The following is an 18,211-nucleotide window of genomic DNA, read 5'->3' as shown; positions in this document are numbered from 1 at the left end:
GCATTCCGGTATATGCAACTGAGGGCTTTTGCGAGGCAACAGGTGAGGGAATTCCCGCAGCTCCCGACGCAGGAGGTGCAGGACAGAGTGATCTCAAAGACATGGGTGGGGGACGGTAAGGTTTCAGACATATATAGGGAAATGAGGGACGAGGGGGAGATTATGGTAGATGAGCTGAAAGGGAAATGGGAAGAAGAGCTGGGGGAGGAGATTGAGGAGGGGCTGTGGGCTGATGCCCTAAGTCGGGTAAACTCATCGTCCTCGTGTGCCAGGCTAAGCCTGATACAATTTAAGGTGTTACACAGGGCGCATATGACTGGAGCACGGCTCAGTAAATTTTTTGGAGTAGAGGATAGGTGTGCGAGATGCTCGAGAAGCCCAGCGAATCACACCCACATGTTCTGGTCATGTCCGGCACTACAGGGGTTTTGGGTGGGGGTGACAAAGGTGCTTTCGAAGGTGGTGGGGGTCCAGGTCGAACCAAGCTGGGGGTTGGCTATATTCGGGGTTGCAGAAGAGCCGGAAGTGCAGGAGGCGAAAGAGGCTGATGTTTTGGCCTTTGCGTCCCTAGTAGCCCGGCGCAGGATACTGTTGATGTGGAAGGAAGCCAAGCCCCCGGGTGTGGAGACCTGGATAAATGACATGGCAGTGTTTATAAAGCTGGAACGGATTAAGTTCGTCCTAAGGAGATCGGCTCAAGGGTTCACCAGGCGGTGGCAACCGTTCGTCGAATACCTCACAGAAAGATAGAGGGAATGGAAAAGAAGAAGACAGCAGCAGCAACCCACGGGTTGGGGGTGGGGGGGGGTGGTGGGAGAGACTCTCAGGGGTGTTAGTGTATAAATATAATATGTATAGGTTGTTGTTATAGGTAATTGTATACTGGACTGCTGAATTGTATTTTTGGAGAGTATTTATTTGGGACAAGGCAGTTGCCATTTAGTTTTGTTTTTTTAATTTTGATGTTGTTTATATATTATTTATTTCTTGTTTAAAAAACTGGCCATTGTTATTTATATTGTTATATTACTGTGTAAAAGATACACAATGTACTGTTATGGTTGACCAAAAATTTTGAATAAAATATAGATATTTTTTTTTAAATCTCTGGGAAAAGAGGACTGTCTTCCACACCCTGGAGATGACTTTCCAGGAAGGCGTCACTGAACCGTGAGGCCAGTGTTGGCTGCTGTCTGGAAGCCATCTCAATGTCCTGAACTCCTGGCATGATGGGCGGGTGCCTTTTAGATATGGCGTCTGCACATTTCCTGCCCAGCCAAGATGCAATGTAATGCTCCGGGCTGCATAATTATTTAGGTGAGCAACGCACAATTTGCTATGATCACCCAGCCCACTCTCAAGTGGGAATCCCACCCACTTCTCAATCCCGCCACTAGACATAGGCGGGGAGAGGAAAATCCCAGCCCATGTTACCAAAGCACACAAATGCACATTTTGTCATTGCGCACATGGCAGAGCTGATAAGTGACGTAAAGAGATCTGAAGGAATAAGACTTCAGATTTAAAAGAAAGGAAGGGTCTTCAATATACATCCCCCTGTCATTGGCATCATTCCATCTGTGAAAGATGATGGACAGGCAGAAAACAATCCATTTCAGATGGGGTCTTTATATGGTGAACCTTTGCTTATGGCTGAAGAGACCAATCCTTGAGAAGATGGTTTCGCCACAGGTGCTGCACATGAAACTACCAGGTATTGTTGTGGCTTGCTATTTTCGGCATTAACCTCTGTTGCCAACTCGCTGTGACCACGGTCATCGTGGTGGTCCATGCCAGCCTGCAGGAGGTGTCGGCATTTTCCTCGGTCATCAGTTGGTGACCCCCCTAGGTGCAATAATCACTTATTATGGCACTAAAATGCTCCAAAATGTCCCAACCACAGCACCAAATCTCCATTACATCCCCTTACCACAGTATTAAATCCCTCAAGACCCCTCAGTAAACCTCTCCCCACAGTACTTAAATGCCCCAGAAGGACCTCCACCCAACAAAATCCTCACCACAGCACTAAATCTCCCCAAAATAACTCATCTCCACAGCAAAACCCCCCAGTATTATACCAGATACCCCAATTATTCCTGCCTTCAGCACTTAAACTAGGTGAGAAAACAAGCGGCCTCTGGCAATTCTCCGGACCCCGATGGGCCGAGCGATCGTCCGTTTTTGGTCAGTCCCGCCGGCGTGGGTTACGCATGGTCCCACATGGCGGGACCTGGCAGGTAAGTCGGCGGGGGGCGGTCCTCGGGGGGGGGGATCTGCGGGCGGGCCTGTTCCGTGGGGGCACTTCTTCCTTCCACGCCGGCCCCTGTAGGGCTCCGCCATGGCCGGCGCAAAGAGAACACGCGCAGGTGCCAAAATATGCTAGATGGGATCCCTTCGGCGCCGGCTAGAGCAGCGCCAAACCCTCCAGCGTCGACCTAGCCCCCGAAAGTGTGGAGAATCCTGCACTTTCGGGGCTGTTGATGCCGGAGTGGTTGCCGCCGGTGCTCCCGCCGGCCTGGGGACGTAGTCCCCAGAAGGGAGAGTCCCGCTGCTCATCTCTTCACAGATATACTTACATAATCTTTAAAAAACTCTCATCCGGAGTTATCTTTTGCAAGATAATGAAATGGCTCACATTGTAAGAGATTTCTTCTTTTTAACGCAGTAATTTAGCACAGTAATTGTCAGATTAAAACTGCTATGAAAAACAATTTATAGCATAGACTCTGTGCCATCGCCACAGGCTAATACATGTGCTTAAATTCAGCATTAAGAATCATGTTCTAAAATGAATTTTCCTTCAAAACGTTATTTACTCTCAAATTACTTAAAGCTTTAATACATGTAATAATTAATCATGCTTAACTGGTAAAATAACAAGATCAAATGAGTTGAATGCTGACCAGTCACTGAAACTGAATTAGATCCAAAAATAGAAACATTCCAATTCCACTCCCTCCACCCTCTGGTTTTGTGCCAGCTGCCAGGTTTCCGCAGATGATCTTCCAGTAATGCAACCAGCAGCTAGCCATCTACAAGAAGCAGTAACTGCAGCCATCTCCCCACAATCCTCCCAGCTACCCCCCCCCCCCCACCACCACCAACAGTGACCAGATCCTGGAAATACAATATAATTGGATGCCATCCGCAACAGAGCCCGTCAACCGCTCCTCTCATCGTGAACCTAAACTTCGAGGTGCAAAAATGTCATCAAGTCACCCAACCATGCTGCAGCACTGGGCGGTGCCATCTGTCTTCAACTCAGCAGGATCCATCGCCAAGCTAGCAATGAGGCAAAAGCCAAAGCATCCACAATCACCCCGTCCTCCGTTCCGGCTGGACACCCCATATATTGCTACTTATGGGCAGGCTCCAAACCCCCATTTAAAATTGCCGATATGGTTTTAAAAAAAGGACCCCAAAACTCCATCAACTTGGGGTAGGAAGAGCATGGCCCTCAAACACCGCTCTCACCTATCCTCAACCCCCTAAAAAAAATGCCTCATTCTGGCCTTGATGAGATGTGCTCTGAACACCATCCTTGAGCTGAATCAAACTTAACCTTGAGCAAGATGTAGTAACATTCACCCTACGGACTCATTCCACGCCTCGTCCTCCAAAATGGGACCCAACCCCTCCTCCCACCTAGCCTTCACCTCTTCCATAATACCTGCTCTTCCCCCACGATCTGTCCATCTATCGTGGACGTGCTCTGACCCCGCACAAGAAACAATTCTCTCCAAGAAAGTGGACGGCGGCTGCACCACAAAGTCGGGATCATTTGCCAGACCCAATCATGCACCTGAACATATCCATCCTACCAAGGCCTACCTTCTCCCTAAGCTCCCCGCAGTCAGCAAACCAACCCTCAAAAAAAAAAAAGTCCTTTATCCACTCCAGCCCCTTAGCTTTCCACCCCCCAAACGTGGCATTAATTTTCCCGGCTGAAACAAATGGTTCCCACAAATACGGGGCTACCTTAATAACACATACCCCCAGCTTGAAATGCTGGCAAAGCTGCTGCCATATCTTTAGCATAGAGATGACCACCTGGTTTGATGGATGCATCACTGGAGCGAACGGCAGAGTAGCCATCACCAACACCACCAGACATCACCCCTTACTTGACCCCAACCTTGACTCCATCCATACCCAGACCTCCTAGTCAACCTATCAACTTCTCCACATTGTTTTACAATTGGGGTGCCAAACCGGTTCAGCAGTGCCTGCCTCTTCCTCTGCAAGACCCCCCGCCGAATCAGAGGCAGTTCACCCTCTCATTGTGAACCGCTCCAGAAGCCGAAAGAACGCTTTGAGCACAAAGACCGGGGGACACTGAAAAAGCACGAATCTTGGCACGATATTTATCTTAATGGTCTGCACCCGGCCCGCCAGAGAAAATGGAAGGTTGTCCCATCTCTGCAAATTAGCCCTCACCCTACTTGCCAAACGAGTAAAGTTCAGCTTGCGAAGCCACATCCATTCCCGCGCCACTTGGACCCCCAGATAGCGAAAGCTAGTCCCAATGCACCGAAAGGGCAGCCCCTTCACCCCAGCTCAGCCCACCCCCACCCCCCTCCCCCCCCAAACCAGGCCAACCACAAAAAATTCACTAATCCCAACATTGAACTTGTACCCCGAAAACAAACCGAACCTGTCCAATATCCCCAAAACATCAGCATCGCCGTCCGTGGTCCCTTACATACAAAAGATCATCAGCTTACAAAGATACCCTGTGGTCCACTGCCTCCTACTCCCCATAAACCCTCTCCAATTGTCCGAGGTCCTCAGAGCAATTGCCAATGACTCAATCACCAATGCGAATAATAACAGGGATACAAGACAATCCTGCTTCGGCCTCCTATACAACCCAAGGGACCCGAGTTCATGTTGTTAGTTTGCACACTGGCCGATGGCTGCCTCGTACAACAAGCACACCCATTTTTTTTTAATAAATATGTTTATTCAAAGTTTTTCCAACAAAAATTTTCAACCAATTAAACCCCCCCCCCCCTCCGTAACAGAAAAGAAAAAGAAAAAGGAACAGAACAGAAACATATCAATCAAACATAATACAGAACTTATACAATGGGTTTCTCCCGCACATATTAACCCTCCCATATACTTTTGTTTTTACAAGTACAAGGGGAAAAACCCCTCCCCCGCCCGCCCAGATACCCCCCCGAAAGAGACACCCCACCCCCCTCCTCTCCCCCCCACCCCCCTCCTCTCCCCCCCACCCCCCTCCTCTCCCCCCCACCCCCCTCCCCTCCCCCCCACCCCCCTCCCTGGGTTGCTGCTGCTGACCAACCGACATCATTCTAACGCTCCGCGAGATAGTCTAGGAACGGTTGCCACCGCCTGAAGAACCCCTGCGCAGACCCTTTCAAGGCATACTTTATTCTCTCCAGCTTAATGAACCCTGCCATGTCATTTATCCAGGCTTCCACACTGGGGGGCTTCACGTCCTTCCACATGAGCAAGATCCTCCGCCGGGCTACCAGGGATGCAAAGGCCAGAATACCGGCCTCTTTCGCCTCCTGCACTCCTGGCTCGTCCGCCACCCCAAATAATGCCAGCCCCCAACTTGGCTTGACCTGGACTTTCACCACCTTGGACATAGTCTTTGCAAACCCCTCCAGAACCCATCCAGTGCCGGGCACGACCAGAATATGTGGACGTGATTCGCCGGGCTTCCCGAGCACCTCCCGCATCTGTCCTCCATCCCAAAGAACCTACTCAGCCTCGCCCCTGTCATATGCTCTCTGTGAATAACCTTAAACTGTATCAGGCTGAGCCTGGCACATGAGGAAGAGGAATTAACCCTACTCAGGGCATCAGCCCACAGACCCTCTTCAATCTCCTCCCCCAACTCCTCCTCCCACTTGCCCTTCAGCTCCTCTACTGAAGCCTCCTCTTCTTTCATCTCCTGATATATCGCCGAAACCTTGCCCTCTCCGACCCATACACCCAAAATCACCCTGTCCTGAATCCCCTGTGCCGGGAGCAGCGGGAATTCCCTCACCTGCCGCCTCACAAACGCCCTCACTTGCATATACCTGAATGCATTTCCCGGGGGTAACCCAAATTTCTCCTCCAGCGCCCCTAAGGCTCGCAAACGTCCCATCTATAAACAGGTCCTCCATCCTTCTGATCCCTGCCCGATGCCAGCTCCGAAACCCCCCATCCATCCTTCCTGGGACGAACCGATGGTTCTCCCGGATCGGGGACCACACCGAGGCTCCCATCTCACCCCTATGTCGTCTCCACTGCCCCCAGATCTTTAGCGTTGCCGCCACCACCGGACTCGTGGTGTACCTTGTCGGCGAGAGCGGCAGCGGTGCCGTCACCAATGCCCTAACAAGCGCACCCATGACACAAACCCAGGCCCGAACTAAAACTTCCCCAGAACTGTAAACAAATATCTCCATGTAACCCTATCGAGGGCTTTCTCTGCGTCCAATGCCCCATTGCAGGCGCCAGAACCACACCTCAAATTAGACGACAGCTTCCTGCCCTTTACAAAGCCCGTCTCGTCCTCAACCAAAACCTCCAGAAGACACGGTTCCAACTTTAACACTAAGACCTTAGTTAGAAATTTTGCATCCACATTAAGCAGACAAATCAGCCGATTCAACCCACATTCCGTGGGATCCTTAAAGAAGGAGGGAGACAGAAGCCTGTCCCAAGTCTCCGGAAGGGAACTCCGTGGCAGTGAATCATTATACATCCCCAGCAGCAATGGGACCAACCGATCAACAAATATCTTATAAAATTCTAACGGGAACTCATCTTGCCCCGGCACCGTCCCAGACTACATCCCCAAAAGTCATTTGCACCTCCTCCAAGTCCATTGCCCCGGCATCTTCCCAGACTAGTTCTTCCCCAAAAGCCATTTGCACCTCCTCCAGTCCAACGCCGCCTCCAAATCTTCACGCAACCCTCCACAATCTTCGCTTCCTTTTACCGTTATCTCGATAACTCCAATCCTACTTTGGATGGTTCGATAATGGCTAACTTCCCAAATAATCTAGACATCCCTTCTTTAGTGTGGACATGAGTAGAGATTTCAACGCTCCTTTGCGCCTATGCGAGATCACAAACTGCATTAAATTAATGCAGAGCAGGAAAGCCACGACGGCTTCCCGATTGATTTTTTAATATTTCTCCACTCAACTTGCTAGACATGTTCAATGACTCAGTCTTCTGGTCCCTACATTAACTCAAGCCTCCATTTCAGTTCTCAAAAAAGACAGGGACCCCAAGAGTGCAGCTCTTATCAGTCTAGGTCTCTCCCAAATGCAGATGTAAAGCTACTAGCCAAGGTATTGGCGCACCGTTTGAACGTAGAACATAGTGCAGAAGGAGGTCATTCGGCCCATCGAGTCTGCACTGACCCACTTAAGACTTCACTTCCACCCTATCCCCGTATTCCAATAACCCCTCCTAACCTTTTTGGTCACGAAAGGGCAATTTATCATGGCCAATCCACCTAACCTGCACGTCTTTGGACTGTGGGAGGAAACCGGAGCACCAGGAAGAAACCCATGCAGACACGGGCAGAACGTGCAGACTCCGCACAGGCAGTGACCCAGCAGGGAATCGAACCTGGGACCCTGGCGCTGTGAAGCCAGAGTGCTATCCACTTGTGCTACCATGCTGCCCACCGTTTGGAGCCACGTCTCCTTGATATAATCTGAGGGGACCAAACTGGCTTCATAAAGGATCGCCAGTTATCGGCAAACAAACAGCATCTCCTCAATATCACACTTTCCCCAGCTGCCTCGGCTGCCCCGAGGTGGTTGTCTTCCTGGATGCGGAGAAGGCTTTTGACAGAGTGGAATGGGATTGTGTGTTTACAATCTTGGGTAGGTTTGGGTTTGGCCAAACGTTTATCTCATGAATCTGCCTTCTTTACACCTACTGCACCGCACCCTAACTCTTCGCATTTGAAGTACTTTCCCCTGTCCAGGTGAACAAGTCAGTAATGTCCCCTGTCCCCATTGCTCTTCACTTTAACTTGAAACCTGTTGAGATTTTCCAGCATTTTCTCTTTTGGTTTCAGATTCCAGCATCCGCAGTAATTTGCTTTTATCCAATTATCAATTTTTTGGATATGCATAATTCTTATTGCTTAAATAAACCAGTTTTCTTTTACAATGATGTGACGTTGCCTTCTTTAGGATTAAATCAAAAAGGACATTCCTAATATTGGCAATCCGGAGACTACTTGCTGGCCAATAACCACTCAAACAAAGATGATATCCACTTCAATCCCCTTTTATTTGTATGTTTTCAAGGCTCAAAGGTTCCACTGAGGCATGAATGAGAAGAAATGAGGTCTTATTAGAGACTTGTCAGTGAAGGAGTGCACAGTAGTTCATTCAGTCTCCACCTGAAATAAATCAAAGGATATGCAATTATGAATCCTACATGAGTCTTCTGTACTCCAGCAGTGGTAAACTCAATTCTTCCATGGATTACCTCAGACTCTTAAGAACAAAACGTGAGGAGGGAAATGCGGCAATAGCTTTTTTGCAATGTGTGCGTCATTTGAGTGAAGATCGCTTGGATTGAGAAAGTTCATGACCTAGTGCAACTCAATCGTGGGATGCCTCTCAGATTAGAAGAATTGCGATCACTAAGAAGTGTGCATTAGATTTGCTACTCATCTATGTAACCTTTTATGAAGGCAGTGAGATGGTCCAAATACTGTATGACACAGAAAAAGAAACGTGATCACCACTTTACATCCTCTATGCTTTGCAGCCAATGGGTTTCTTCGGAAATGGAGCTGATGTTGTTACATAAGCAAACAAAGCAACCAATTCACAATCAGAAAGTTCCCAAAAAAGGCAAAAAAAACGGATGACCAAACGATCCAAATTTGGTCCCATTACTTGATGGAGGAATGTTGGTCAAAATTGCAATAATACCAGAGGATCCTTCACATCCAGCTGAACAGGCAGACAGGATCTCAATTTAATGTCTCATCTCAAGTGATGACAGTACCTCCAATAAAGCAGCACGTTTGCAGTCAAGATTGTATGGTCAAGTCCGCAATGGGGCTCAAACACAAAACTACAGACGCAAAAGGAAAGCCAAACTGATACTTGAATATACCTAAAAAGCCTTATTGCCCCAGTTCAGTTGTCAATTCATACCAGGAATATCATGTTCACACATAATTAACCTGTTCAGAAACATCTGCCTCAGTGCCAGTTGTTCCATCCATTCTCATTCCTGAAGAATGTACAAAGTGATGATCTATTCTCCACATCAGGACTATTCAAAAATATTAGATTTTACACTTGAATTATTTGTGGATACAAAAGTCAAATCAATCATATTTAGACAATGAAAATGGATGTGGAATATATTATAAATCTAACATTGAAAAAATAAGGTTCCATGAATAAATACTTAAATCCAAAGTGCCATTAAGAACAAAAGTTAACTGCAGCCAGAGTCCTCAATCATCCTCTTTCGGGAGAACATCTGGAGACAATGCTATTTGAGACATGAATTATTAGCCAAATCAGAACTAAAATGGTAATGCTATTGTAGAAATGGTGTCAGAGTTCCAAGCATAAATAACATTCTAACTTTGATTTTCCTAATCCTACATCTTACAATATCCTAATATGTTTATCTCTTAGTTTGATGAATTAACCTAATTCTGGTGGTTTTCTTCTTGTGCAAACAACTGTGACAATCATAGCCATTTATCAAAAATTAATATATACAGTGGACCCTGTAAATTAGGGACACCTAATGCACTTGAATATGGTGCCCTTTTGATTGCAATAATCCTTATTTTCAGAATGACCATGTGTACAGTCAATCAGGTGAGCCGAATATCCCAGGACTGGCTATATCGCCTACAATGTTCCATCTTTCATTATGCCCCCATTTGGAATTATGTCTATTTCGGGATACCTGGCAGCAGGATGAGCCTTCAGCTCATTTTCTATTGCTGGGTTTCCTAGTTCATTGCCACTGTAAGATCTTTCCGTTGAGGGAAGAATGCAGTGATCCTGGAATCTGCTGTGGTAGTAGTCTGCATGGGGCAAGGTGGCTGGTGGAGTACCGCAGTATCTGGGAGATCAAGCAAAATTGGGAAAATTGATGTCCTGCAGACCCTGCTCAGGACTCCTTCCCTCCACCTGCTGCAGCTGTTTTAAATGTTGTGCAGTGGTTAGAGTGCTGTTGACAGCTCATTGGTAGCTGATGTACCAGTGAAGTGAGATGCAATCTTCCAATGGCAGTTTTACTTTTTCCCCATTCGATTCAGCATCTCAAGCGTTTTTTGTTGCGTTAAGAGTGTTCTGCTTGTAGCTTTCCTCCTGCATGGCTGTTTTCGCAATCTGCACCCATCCTCTTCACCAAATTCAGCGGCACGGTAGCACAGTGGTTAACACTTCTGCTTCAAGGGTTCCAGGTTTGATTCCCTGCTTGGGTGACTGTCTGTGTGGAGTCTGCACGTTCTCCCCATGTCTGTTTGGGTTTCCTCTGGGCGCTAAAGCTTCTTCCCAAAAGTCCCGAAAGACGTGCTTGTTAGGTGAATTGGACATTCTGAATTCTCCCTCAGTGAACTGAACAAGCACCGGAGTGTGGCGACTAGGGGATTTTCACAATAACTTCATTGCAGTGTTAATGTAAGCCACTTGTGACAATAATAAAGATTATTAGAAATAAAATTTCAAATAACTCAATATTTGACAGGAATGGAAAGAAGTGAATTCTTATCACCCAAGTCAAATCTTCAGTTCAAACCAAAAGAACTGCCCATTGCAGTTCCTGGCTCTTGTACAATGGGTGATCGTTAACCAGCATCAATTGCAGCAGAAAATCCAAGCTGTCACTGGGATAGAGCTATGCAAGCATTCAATCCCCAAAATACAGTGGCCTCTTTGCCACATGGGTGTTGGAAAAAGAGATCACCATTCCACAAAAGCCAGTTCTTTCAGTTTGCCATCTCATGCTTAACTGCATGCCCCGTGTTTTAAGTTGCAAATAGACTTGGTGCCTTGAAGGCTGTCCATAACTCATAACTTAAATATTGGTGGTTTACAAGTGTTGCTTATATCAATTTAAATGCAAGTTATTTAGAACAACCAATATGCATCTGCTTTGTTTGAAGCTGTCTGCTTTTCTGGGTGTGTCCACCACACACAAGAGCATGCAATCATGGGCATACTAAGGTATCATTTATAAACACTGTATGGGCAACCTATCAACACATCAAGGAATAATATAGAGGGCTAACAACTATTACCATCTCCAATGATCAAGAACATGAAGCTCTCCAATTATGCTTATAAGTATAAACAAATCCTTACCTGAAGATACTGACAGTTGTACTTCACTGTTCGATTTGACCACTTTTCCATTCCTTTTAACCTCATCGGTTGATTCAGATTGCTGCATTTTCTCTCCAGGAGATTCCTTCAATTTATTGTGGTTCTGAATGACCTGAGCAGCTGTTGCCATTGCAACCTTTGAATTAAGGCTTTGGGAGGCAATAGACGTGAACTCCTCTTCTTCATCATCCCCAATATCCCAAGCATCACTGGTGCTTTTTGCAAACTCGTGGAAACTTGAGGCTCTCTTAGATTTGGACTGTGCGTACATCTTAGAACCTTCTTTAAGCAAGCTGCAAGAAGAAACCAACATAAATCAATTGGGTTATTCGACCTCTCCCCTGAAAACTACATTGAAACACCATCCCAGAATCATGATTGGGGCTTGTTGGTCCATAAATATTAATCAAAATGGCAATTCTACATTTTTAATATTATCTGCAAAAATAAAATTAGTATTAAGTAGCCATAAACTGATTACACTAATCACTGCACATTTTATACAAGTACTTTTTAAAAAAAATCATATCATAGCAATCACGGAGTTCACAAAACTAATGATTAGAATTTACATCCAAACAGGAAATAGAGCTATTTGCTGAAGGGAACTGCATCTTTAGTCATCCACACAAAATGTTCAGCATAATAACAATAAGTATTAATTGACTAAATTTTGTACTAGACATGAAAACTTCCCACACTCCAGTATAAATGACAATTGCCTCAAGCAGTTATCAAGGACAGCAACAATTATTGCAATTTAACTCAGAACGAGCATCAAGCTTTCCATACCTGAAACATATTGACATCATATTGCTTCAGGGGGTTAGTAGATCAGAACAAATTTATTTTGACAGTGCAGACAGCAATTCATTCTGCTGGAAATGTTTTATAACCTTCACGGCTGCCTGCAAAGTCTCATTTTCTAGTCCAATCTGACACGTATGATCTAATACAATTCATGAGCATTGTATCATGAGCTAACAATTATTATGTGTTCATTGTATAAAATTGGTATCTAAATAACAAATCATATGCACTCTTCATTAAAAAATGTAGGAAGAAAAAGCTGATTTTCACAGAATTAAGGTTTGCAAAGCAACATTAAATGGACCATTAATTGGGAAAAATCGTTGTGATACACATAACTGATGAACTCATTCACTTCAGTCAGGGATACAAATTCCACCAAAAGTGTGCTGTGCTTCTGGAAGGCAATGACAATCACAGTAACAAAATAGCCATTGCCTATCATTTTAATTCTCAACCTTGCTCCTACCCGGACCTCTCCGTCTTCGGACTTCTGCAGTGTTCCAATGAAGTTCAACACAAGCTTGAGGAAAAGCTGAGGCACTTTCCAGTCTACCGAACATAACCTCTGTCCTGATTTTGGTTTTGATGTTACTGTCTTCTTTGGGAAGTGACTGTTGATCATTCTGCCATGCACACTTCCTCACTCGGAATCTTTTGTATCTTTCTTTGTCCCTGTGGTAAACACCACTGATCATACACTGCATGTATTACGGTACTGCCATTGTACTCTAGTCATTACAGTAAATCCTAGCCTGCTGGCTCCACCCAGCAGGCTCTGCATAAAAGTGTACGCTCTCCTGCGCTGCCTCCATTCTGATTCCAGCTGCAGCAGGCTTAACATCTAGCACAATAAAGCCTCAATAGTTCACCATTCGTCTCGTAGTCATTGATGGTACATCAATATATTGTGCTAGAATTTTGAAGATGAACGTCTTACTCAAGCCGCATCGCCTGGAGCTGAACCCTCCAGCAGCCGACGCCACAGCCACTTTCGAGCACTGGCTAGCCTGCTTTGAAGGATATCTCGGAGCATCCACAGAAGGCATCTCAGACCCACAGAAGCTCCAAATACTCTCCGCACGGGTGAGCCCACAAGTTTTCCTCCTCATTCGGGGCGCTCCCACTTACATGGAAGCGATGGAACTGTTGAAAAGACAGTACATCAAGACTGTTAATCAGGTGTTCGCCAGGCACCTCCTGGCCACGCGAAGGCAACTCCCAGGGGAGTCCCAGGACGATTTCCTGCGTGCTTTGCGGATACTTGGCAGAAACTGTAGTCGCCAGGCGGTGATGGCAGCCCAACACACGGAACTGCTGATCAGAGACGCCCATGTCACGGGCATTAAGTTCAATTACGTCCGCCAGCGATTATTAGAAGGGGGTACACTCGGCCTCACAGAGACTGTACAGCTCGCTAACTCCTCAGAAGTGGCCTCCCGCAATCTGGGGTCCTACACCTCCTATCGCGCGGCACCCTCATGGGCGTCATGGGCCCCACCATAATCCGACCCGGGTGCACCGCAAGCCTGCGCCACGCGGCAGCCAGCTAACTCCAGAGGTCCCAAATGCTACTTTTGTGGCCAGAACAAGCACCCCAGAGAACGCAGCCCAGCACGGAGCGCGACCTGCAGCGGATGTGGCAAGAAGGGCCACGTCGTCTCCGTTTGTCAGGCCCGATCGGTCGCTGCCGTTTCCAGGCCTAGCGTCGCTACACCCCCCATGTGCGATCCAGGGGCGCTGCCATCTTCGCCGCCGCCCGCCACGTGTGGTCCGTGGGCGCCGCCATCTTGGATGTCGTCCGCCATGTGGGCCTCGTGGGCGCCGCCATCTTCGGCGTCATCTTGGAACGCACCCCAGGACCCCTACTCGCCTGGCCGTCCGCTGACCGCCGATACCTCCGCCACCGCAGATCGGCCCTCCCACCAACTACCGCAGCTCACCTCCATCACCCTCAATCAGTCTCGGCCTCGCATCCTGGCGACCGCTACAACAACCGTACGGATCAACGGGCACGAGACGACCTGCGTCTTCGCCTCCGGGAGCACGGAGAGTTTCATCCACCCAGCCACGGTAAGGCGCTGTTCCCTCCCGGTTCTCCCCGTCACCCAGAAAATCTCCCTGGCCTCCGGATCCCATTCCGTACAGATCCGGGGGTACTGTGTCGCGATCCTCTCGGAACAGGGCGTAGAGTACAGCAACTTCAGACTCTACGTCCTCCCCCACCTCTTCGCTGCCCTGTTACTGGGTCTCGATTTTCAGTGCCACCTCCAGAGCCTTACGCTCAAGTTTGGCGAACCCCTGCCCCTCCTCACCGTCTGTGGCCTCACGACCCTTAAGGTCGATCCACCCTCACTCTTCGCGAACCTCACCCCGGACTGTAAGCCCATCGCCACGAGGAGCAGACGGTACAGTGCACAGGACAGGACCTTTATCAGGTCGGAAGTCCAACGGCTTCTGCGGGAGGGGGTCAGAGGCCAGTAACAGCCCCTGGAGAGCTCAAGTGGTGGTAGTTAAGACGGGAGAAACACCGGATGGTCATCGACTACAGTCAATCAACCGGTACACGCAGCTCGACGCGTACCCCCTTCCACGCATATCTGACATGGTCAACCAGACTGCACAGTATCGAGTCTTCTCCACAGTTGACTTGAAATCCGCATACCACCAGCTCCCTATCCGTCCGGAGGACCGCCAATAAACTGCATTCGAAGCAGATGGCCGCCTCTAGCATTTCCTTAGGATTCCCTTCGGCGTCACCAATGGGGTCTCGGTCTTCCAGCGAGAGATGGACCGAATGGTTGACCAGTCCGGATTGCGGGCCACGTTTCCGTATCTGGATAACGTCATCATCTGCGGCCACGACCAGCAGGACCACGACACGAATCTCCAGAAATTCCTCCATACCGCTAAACTCCTTAACCTTACCTAGAAGGAGAAATGCGTTTTCCGCACAACCCGCTTAGCCATTCTTGGCTACGTTGTGAAAAATGGAGTCCTAGGGCCCGACCCAGACCACATCCGCCCCCTCCTGGAACTCCACCTCCCTCACTGACCCAAGGCTCTGAAACGATGAGTGGGATTCTTCTCATATTATGCCCATTGGGTCCCTAATTATGCGGACAAGGCCCGCCCACTCATCAAGTCCACCTTTTCCCCCCTGACGGCTGAGGCCCGCCGGGCCTTCAACCACATCAAGGCGGATATCGCCAAAGCCACGATGCACGCAGTCGACGAGTCCCTCCCCTTTCAGGTGGAGAGTGACGCATCGGACGTGGCTCTGGCCGTCACTCTCAACCAGGCGGGCAGACCCGTGGCTTTCATCTCCTGCACCCTCCATGACTCCGAAGTTCGGCACTCCTCTGTCGAAAAGGAGGCCCAAACCAATGTGGAAGCTGTGCGACATTGGAGGCATTACCTGGCCAGCAGGAAATTCACTCTCCTCACTGACCAACGGTCGGTTGCCTTCATGTTTAGTAACACACAGCCGGGAAGATTAAGAACGACAAGATCTTGAGGTGGAGGATCGAACTCTCCACTTATAACTACGAGATCTTGTATCGCCCTGGGAAGCTCAATGAGCCCCCAGATGCCCTATCCCGTGGTACATGTGCCAGCGCACAAGTAGACCGGCTTCGAGCTCTCCACAATGAACTCTGTCACCCAGTTCTTCCACTTTATCAAGGCCCGTAACCTGCCCTACTCCATCGAGGAGGTTGGGACTGTGGCCAGGGACTTTCAGGTCTGCGCGGAGTGCAGGGGGGAGCACTTCTACCGGCCGGACAGAGCACACCTGGTAAAGGCCTCCCGCCCCTTTGAGCGCCTCAGCATCGACTTCAAAGGGCCCCTCCCCTCCACTGACCATAACATGTACTTTCTCAATATCACTGATGAGTACTCCCATTTCCCTTTCGCCATCCCATGCCCCGACATTACTTCTGCCACTGTCATCAAGGCCCTACACTGCATCTTCACCTTGTTCGGTTTCCCCACCTACATCCATAGCGATCGGGGATCCTCCTTCATGAGCGATGAGCTGCGTCAGTTCCTGCTCAGCAAGGGCATCGCCTTGAGCAGGACGACCAGCTCCAAACCCCGGGGGAACGGACAGGTGGAGAGGGAGAACACGACGGTCTGGAAGACAGCCCTGCTGTCCTTTCGGTCTAAGAGTCTCCCGCTGGCAGGAGGTCCTCCCTGATGCGCTCCACTCCATCGAGTCACTCCTGTGCACTGCTACCAATGAGACCCCTCATGAACATGTGTTTGCCTTCCCTAGGAAGTCCACCTCCGGGGTCTCGCTCCCAACCTGGCTGACAGTTCCTGGGCCCGTCCTCCTCCGGAAGCATGCGAGGAGCCATAAGTCAGACCCACTCGTCGAAAAAATCCTCCTCCTCCATGCAAACCCACAGTACACCTACGTGGCACATCATGACGGGCGACAGGTCACAGTCTCCCTCCAGGACCTGGCACCCGCTGGCTCCCCATCCACCATCACCACCACCCTCGACCTGGTACCGTCCCCTCCCCCTCCGGTTACCACCCCTGCCGCTGCGCCGTTCATCCCCCCACCAGCAACTATCACCGCAACCCCCACCCCAGCAGCGCCCGTCCCCACTACTGGGTGAAGAAGGAGAGGACAACACGCTCCTGGAGTCGCAGGTATCCACATCGGTGCCCACACCACAACCGGGACTGAGGCGATCGCGGCGGAGGGTCAAAGCCCCCGACAGACTCGACCTGTAACGTCGCTTCGCCCCCGTTGGACTCTTCTTTTAAACAGGGGGTGAATGTGGTAAACACCACTGATCATAGTGTATTACGGTACTGTCATTGTACTCCAGTCACTACAGTAAATCCCGCCCTGCTGGCTCCACCCAGCAGGCTCTGTATAAAAGTGTACGCTCTCCCACGCTGCCTCCATGCTGGTTCCAGCTGCAAGAGGCTTAAAATCTAGCACAATAAAGCCTCAATAGTTCACCATTCGTCTCGTAGTCATTGATGGGACATCAGTCCCATAACTATGCCCTTTGGCTTTTCACACCAAAACTTTCTTCCGTCCTACTTTATCTAACCCAATCAGGATAGATTTTCTCCTCAAATGCAGCTATGCTAATTGCCTCAACTACCTCATGTGGGAGATATTAAAAATAAAAATCTTTTGGCTGCAGGGTCCCCAACAATGTCCTGACTATGGGACTACATTGGGGAGCTGATGCAACCCATCTCTCCAGAAGTTTAGTATCAAAGGCTCCCTTCCCACTTTCTGGGGGTTGGTAACATTCAGCCCTACAGTACAGGAACAATCCATTTTGACCGACTGGTCTATGCTGGTATCTATGCTATGCACAAGTCTCCTTCCACCCTGCTTTATCTAACGTGATCAGGATATACTTTTCTTCCTTTCCCCTTAAATGCAGCTGTTCAATTTGCCTCAACAACTTTGTATGGGAGATATTCAGAAGTATCAAAGGCATTTTGCCTCTAGAGTTCCAAAGAACTATCTCCCGTCTCCCCACCCGATCAGGAGTTGTCCTTTTCCAACCCTCCCCCTTTCATTTACTCCTGCATGTCTAACTTTTCCCTGTTTTGATGAAAAGGTCATTGACCTGAAACTGTTTGTTCTCCACAGATGATGCCTGACCTGCTGAGCATTTCCAGCATCTTGTTTTTACAACAATATAATCACTATATATTCTGGTGACTAGCAAGTGAAGCATTCAGTACAAGCACACTCTATGTTACATCTCGAACCTGTGCAGACATCCCTCTCGCATCTCAAATACAACTTTACAACACTATACATGCACATTAGACATCTGTACTTTTCAAGCATGGTAGACTTCAGATGCAGCATGGTATCAAAAGGCTTGTATAGAGAGGTTTTTGTGTTATATGGAGAGAACTAGTTATGTGGATATATTGAGAGAGACTTGTATGAAGATAGATACACACACAAAGATCTGCTTCACAGGTACTACTGCCACAATTCCATGAGGAATAAAGTTAAGAACAAGAACGAAGAACAGTACAGCACA

At 48.5% G+C, this 18,211-nt stretch overlaps 1 protein-coding gene across 6 annotated transcripts in view; it reads right to left on the bottom strand.

Annotated features, from left to right (window-relative positions):
* Positions 1–18,211, bottom strand: part of LOC140393829 (TBC1 domain family member 22B-like) — a 475,263-nt gene that overhangs the window by 401,317 nt on the left and 55,735 nt on the right. For all 6 annotated transcript variants that reach the window (XM_072480324.1, XM_072480328.1, XM_072480329.1 and 3 more), the window contains one exon: positions 11,346–11,659. In XM_072480324.1, coding sequence (XP_072336425.1) covers positions 11,346–11,659 — 314 coding nt within the window. The remainder of the gene's footprint in view (positions 1–11,345; positions 11,660–18,211) is intronic.

This window comes from Scyliorhinus torazame, chromosome 17, assembly GCF_047496885.1.
Source record: "Scyliorhinus torazame isolate Kashiwa2021f chromosome 17, sScyTor2.1, whole genome shotgun sequence".
Classification (NCBI taxonomy): Eukaryota; Metazoa; Chordata; class Chondrichthyes; order Carcharhiniformes; family Scyliorhinidae; genus Scyliorhinus; species Scyliorhinus torazame.
Note: the sequence above shows the minus strand (reverse complement) of the source record. Positions and strands in the feature narration are given on the sequence as shown.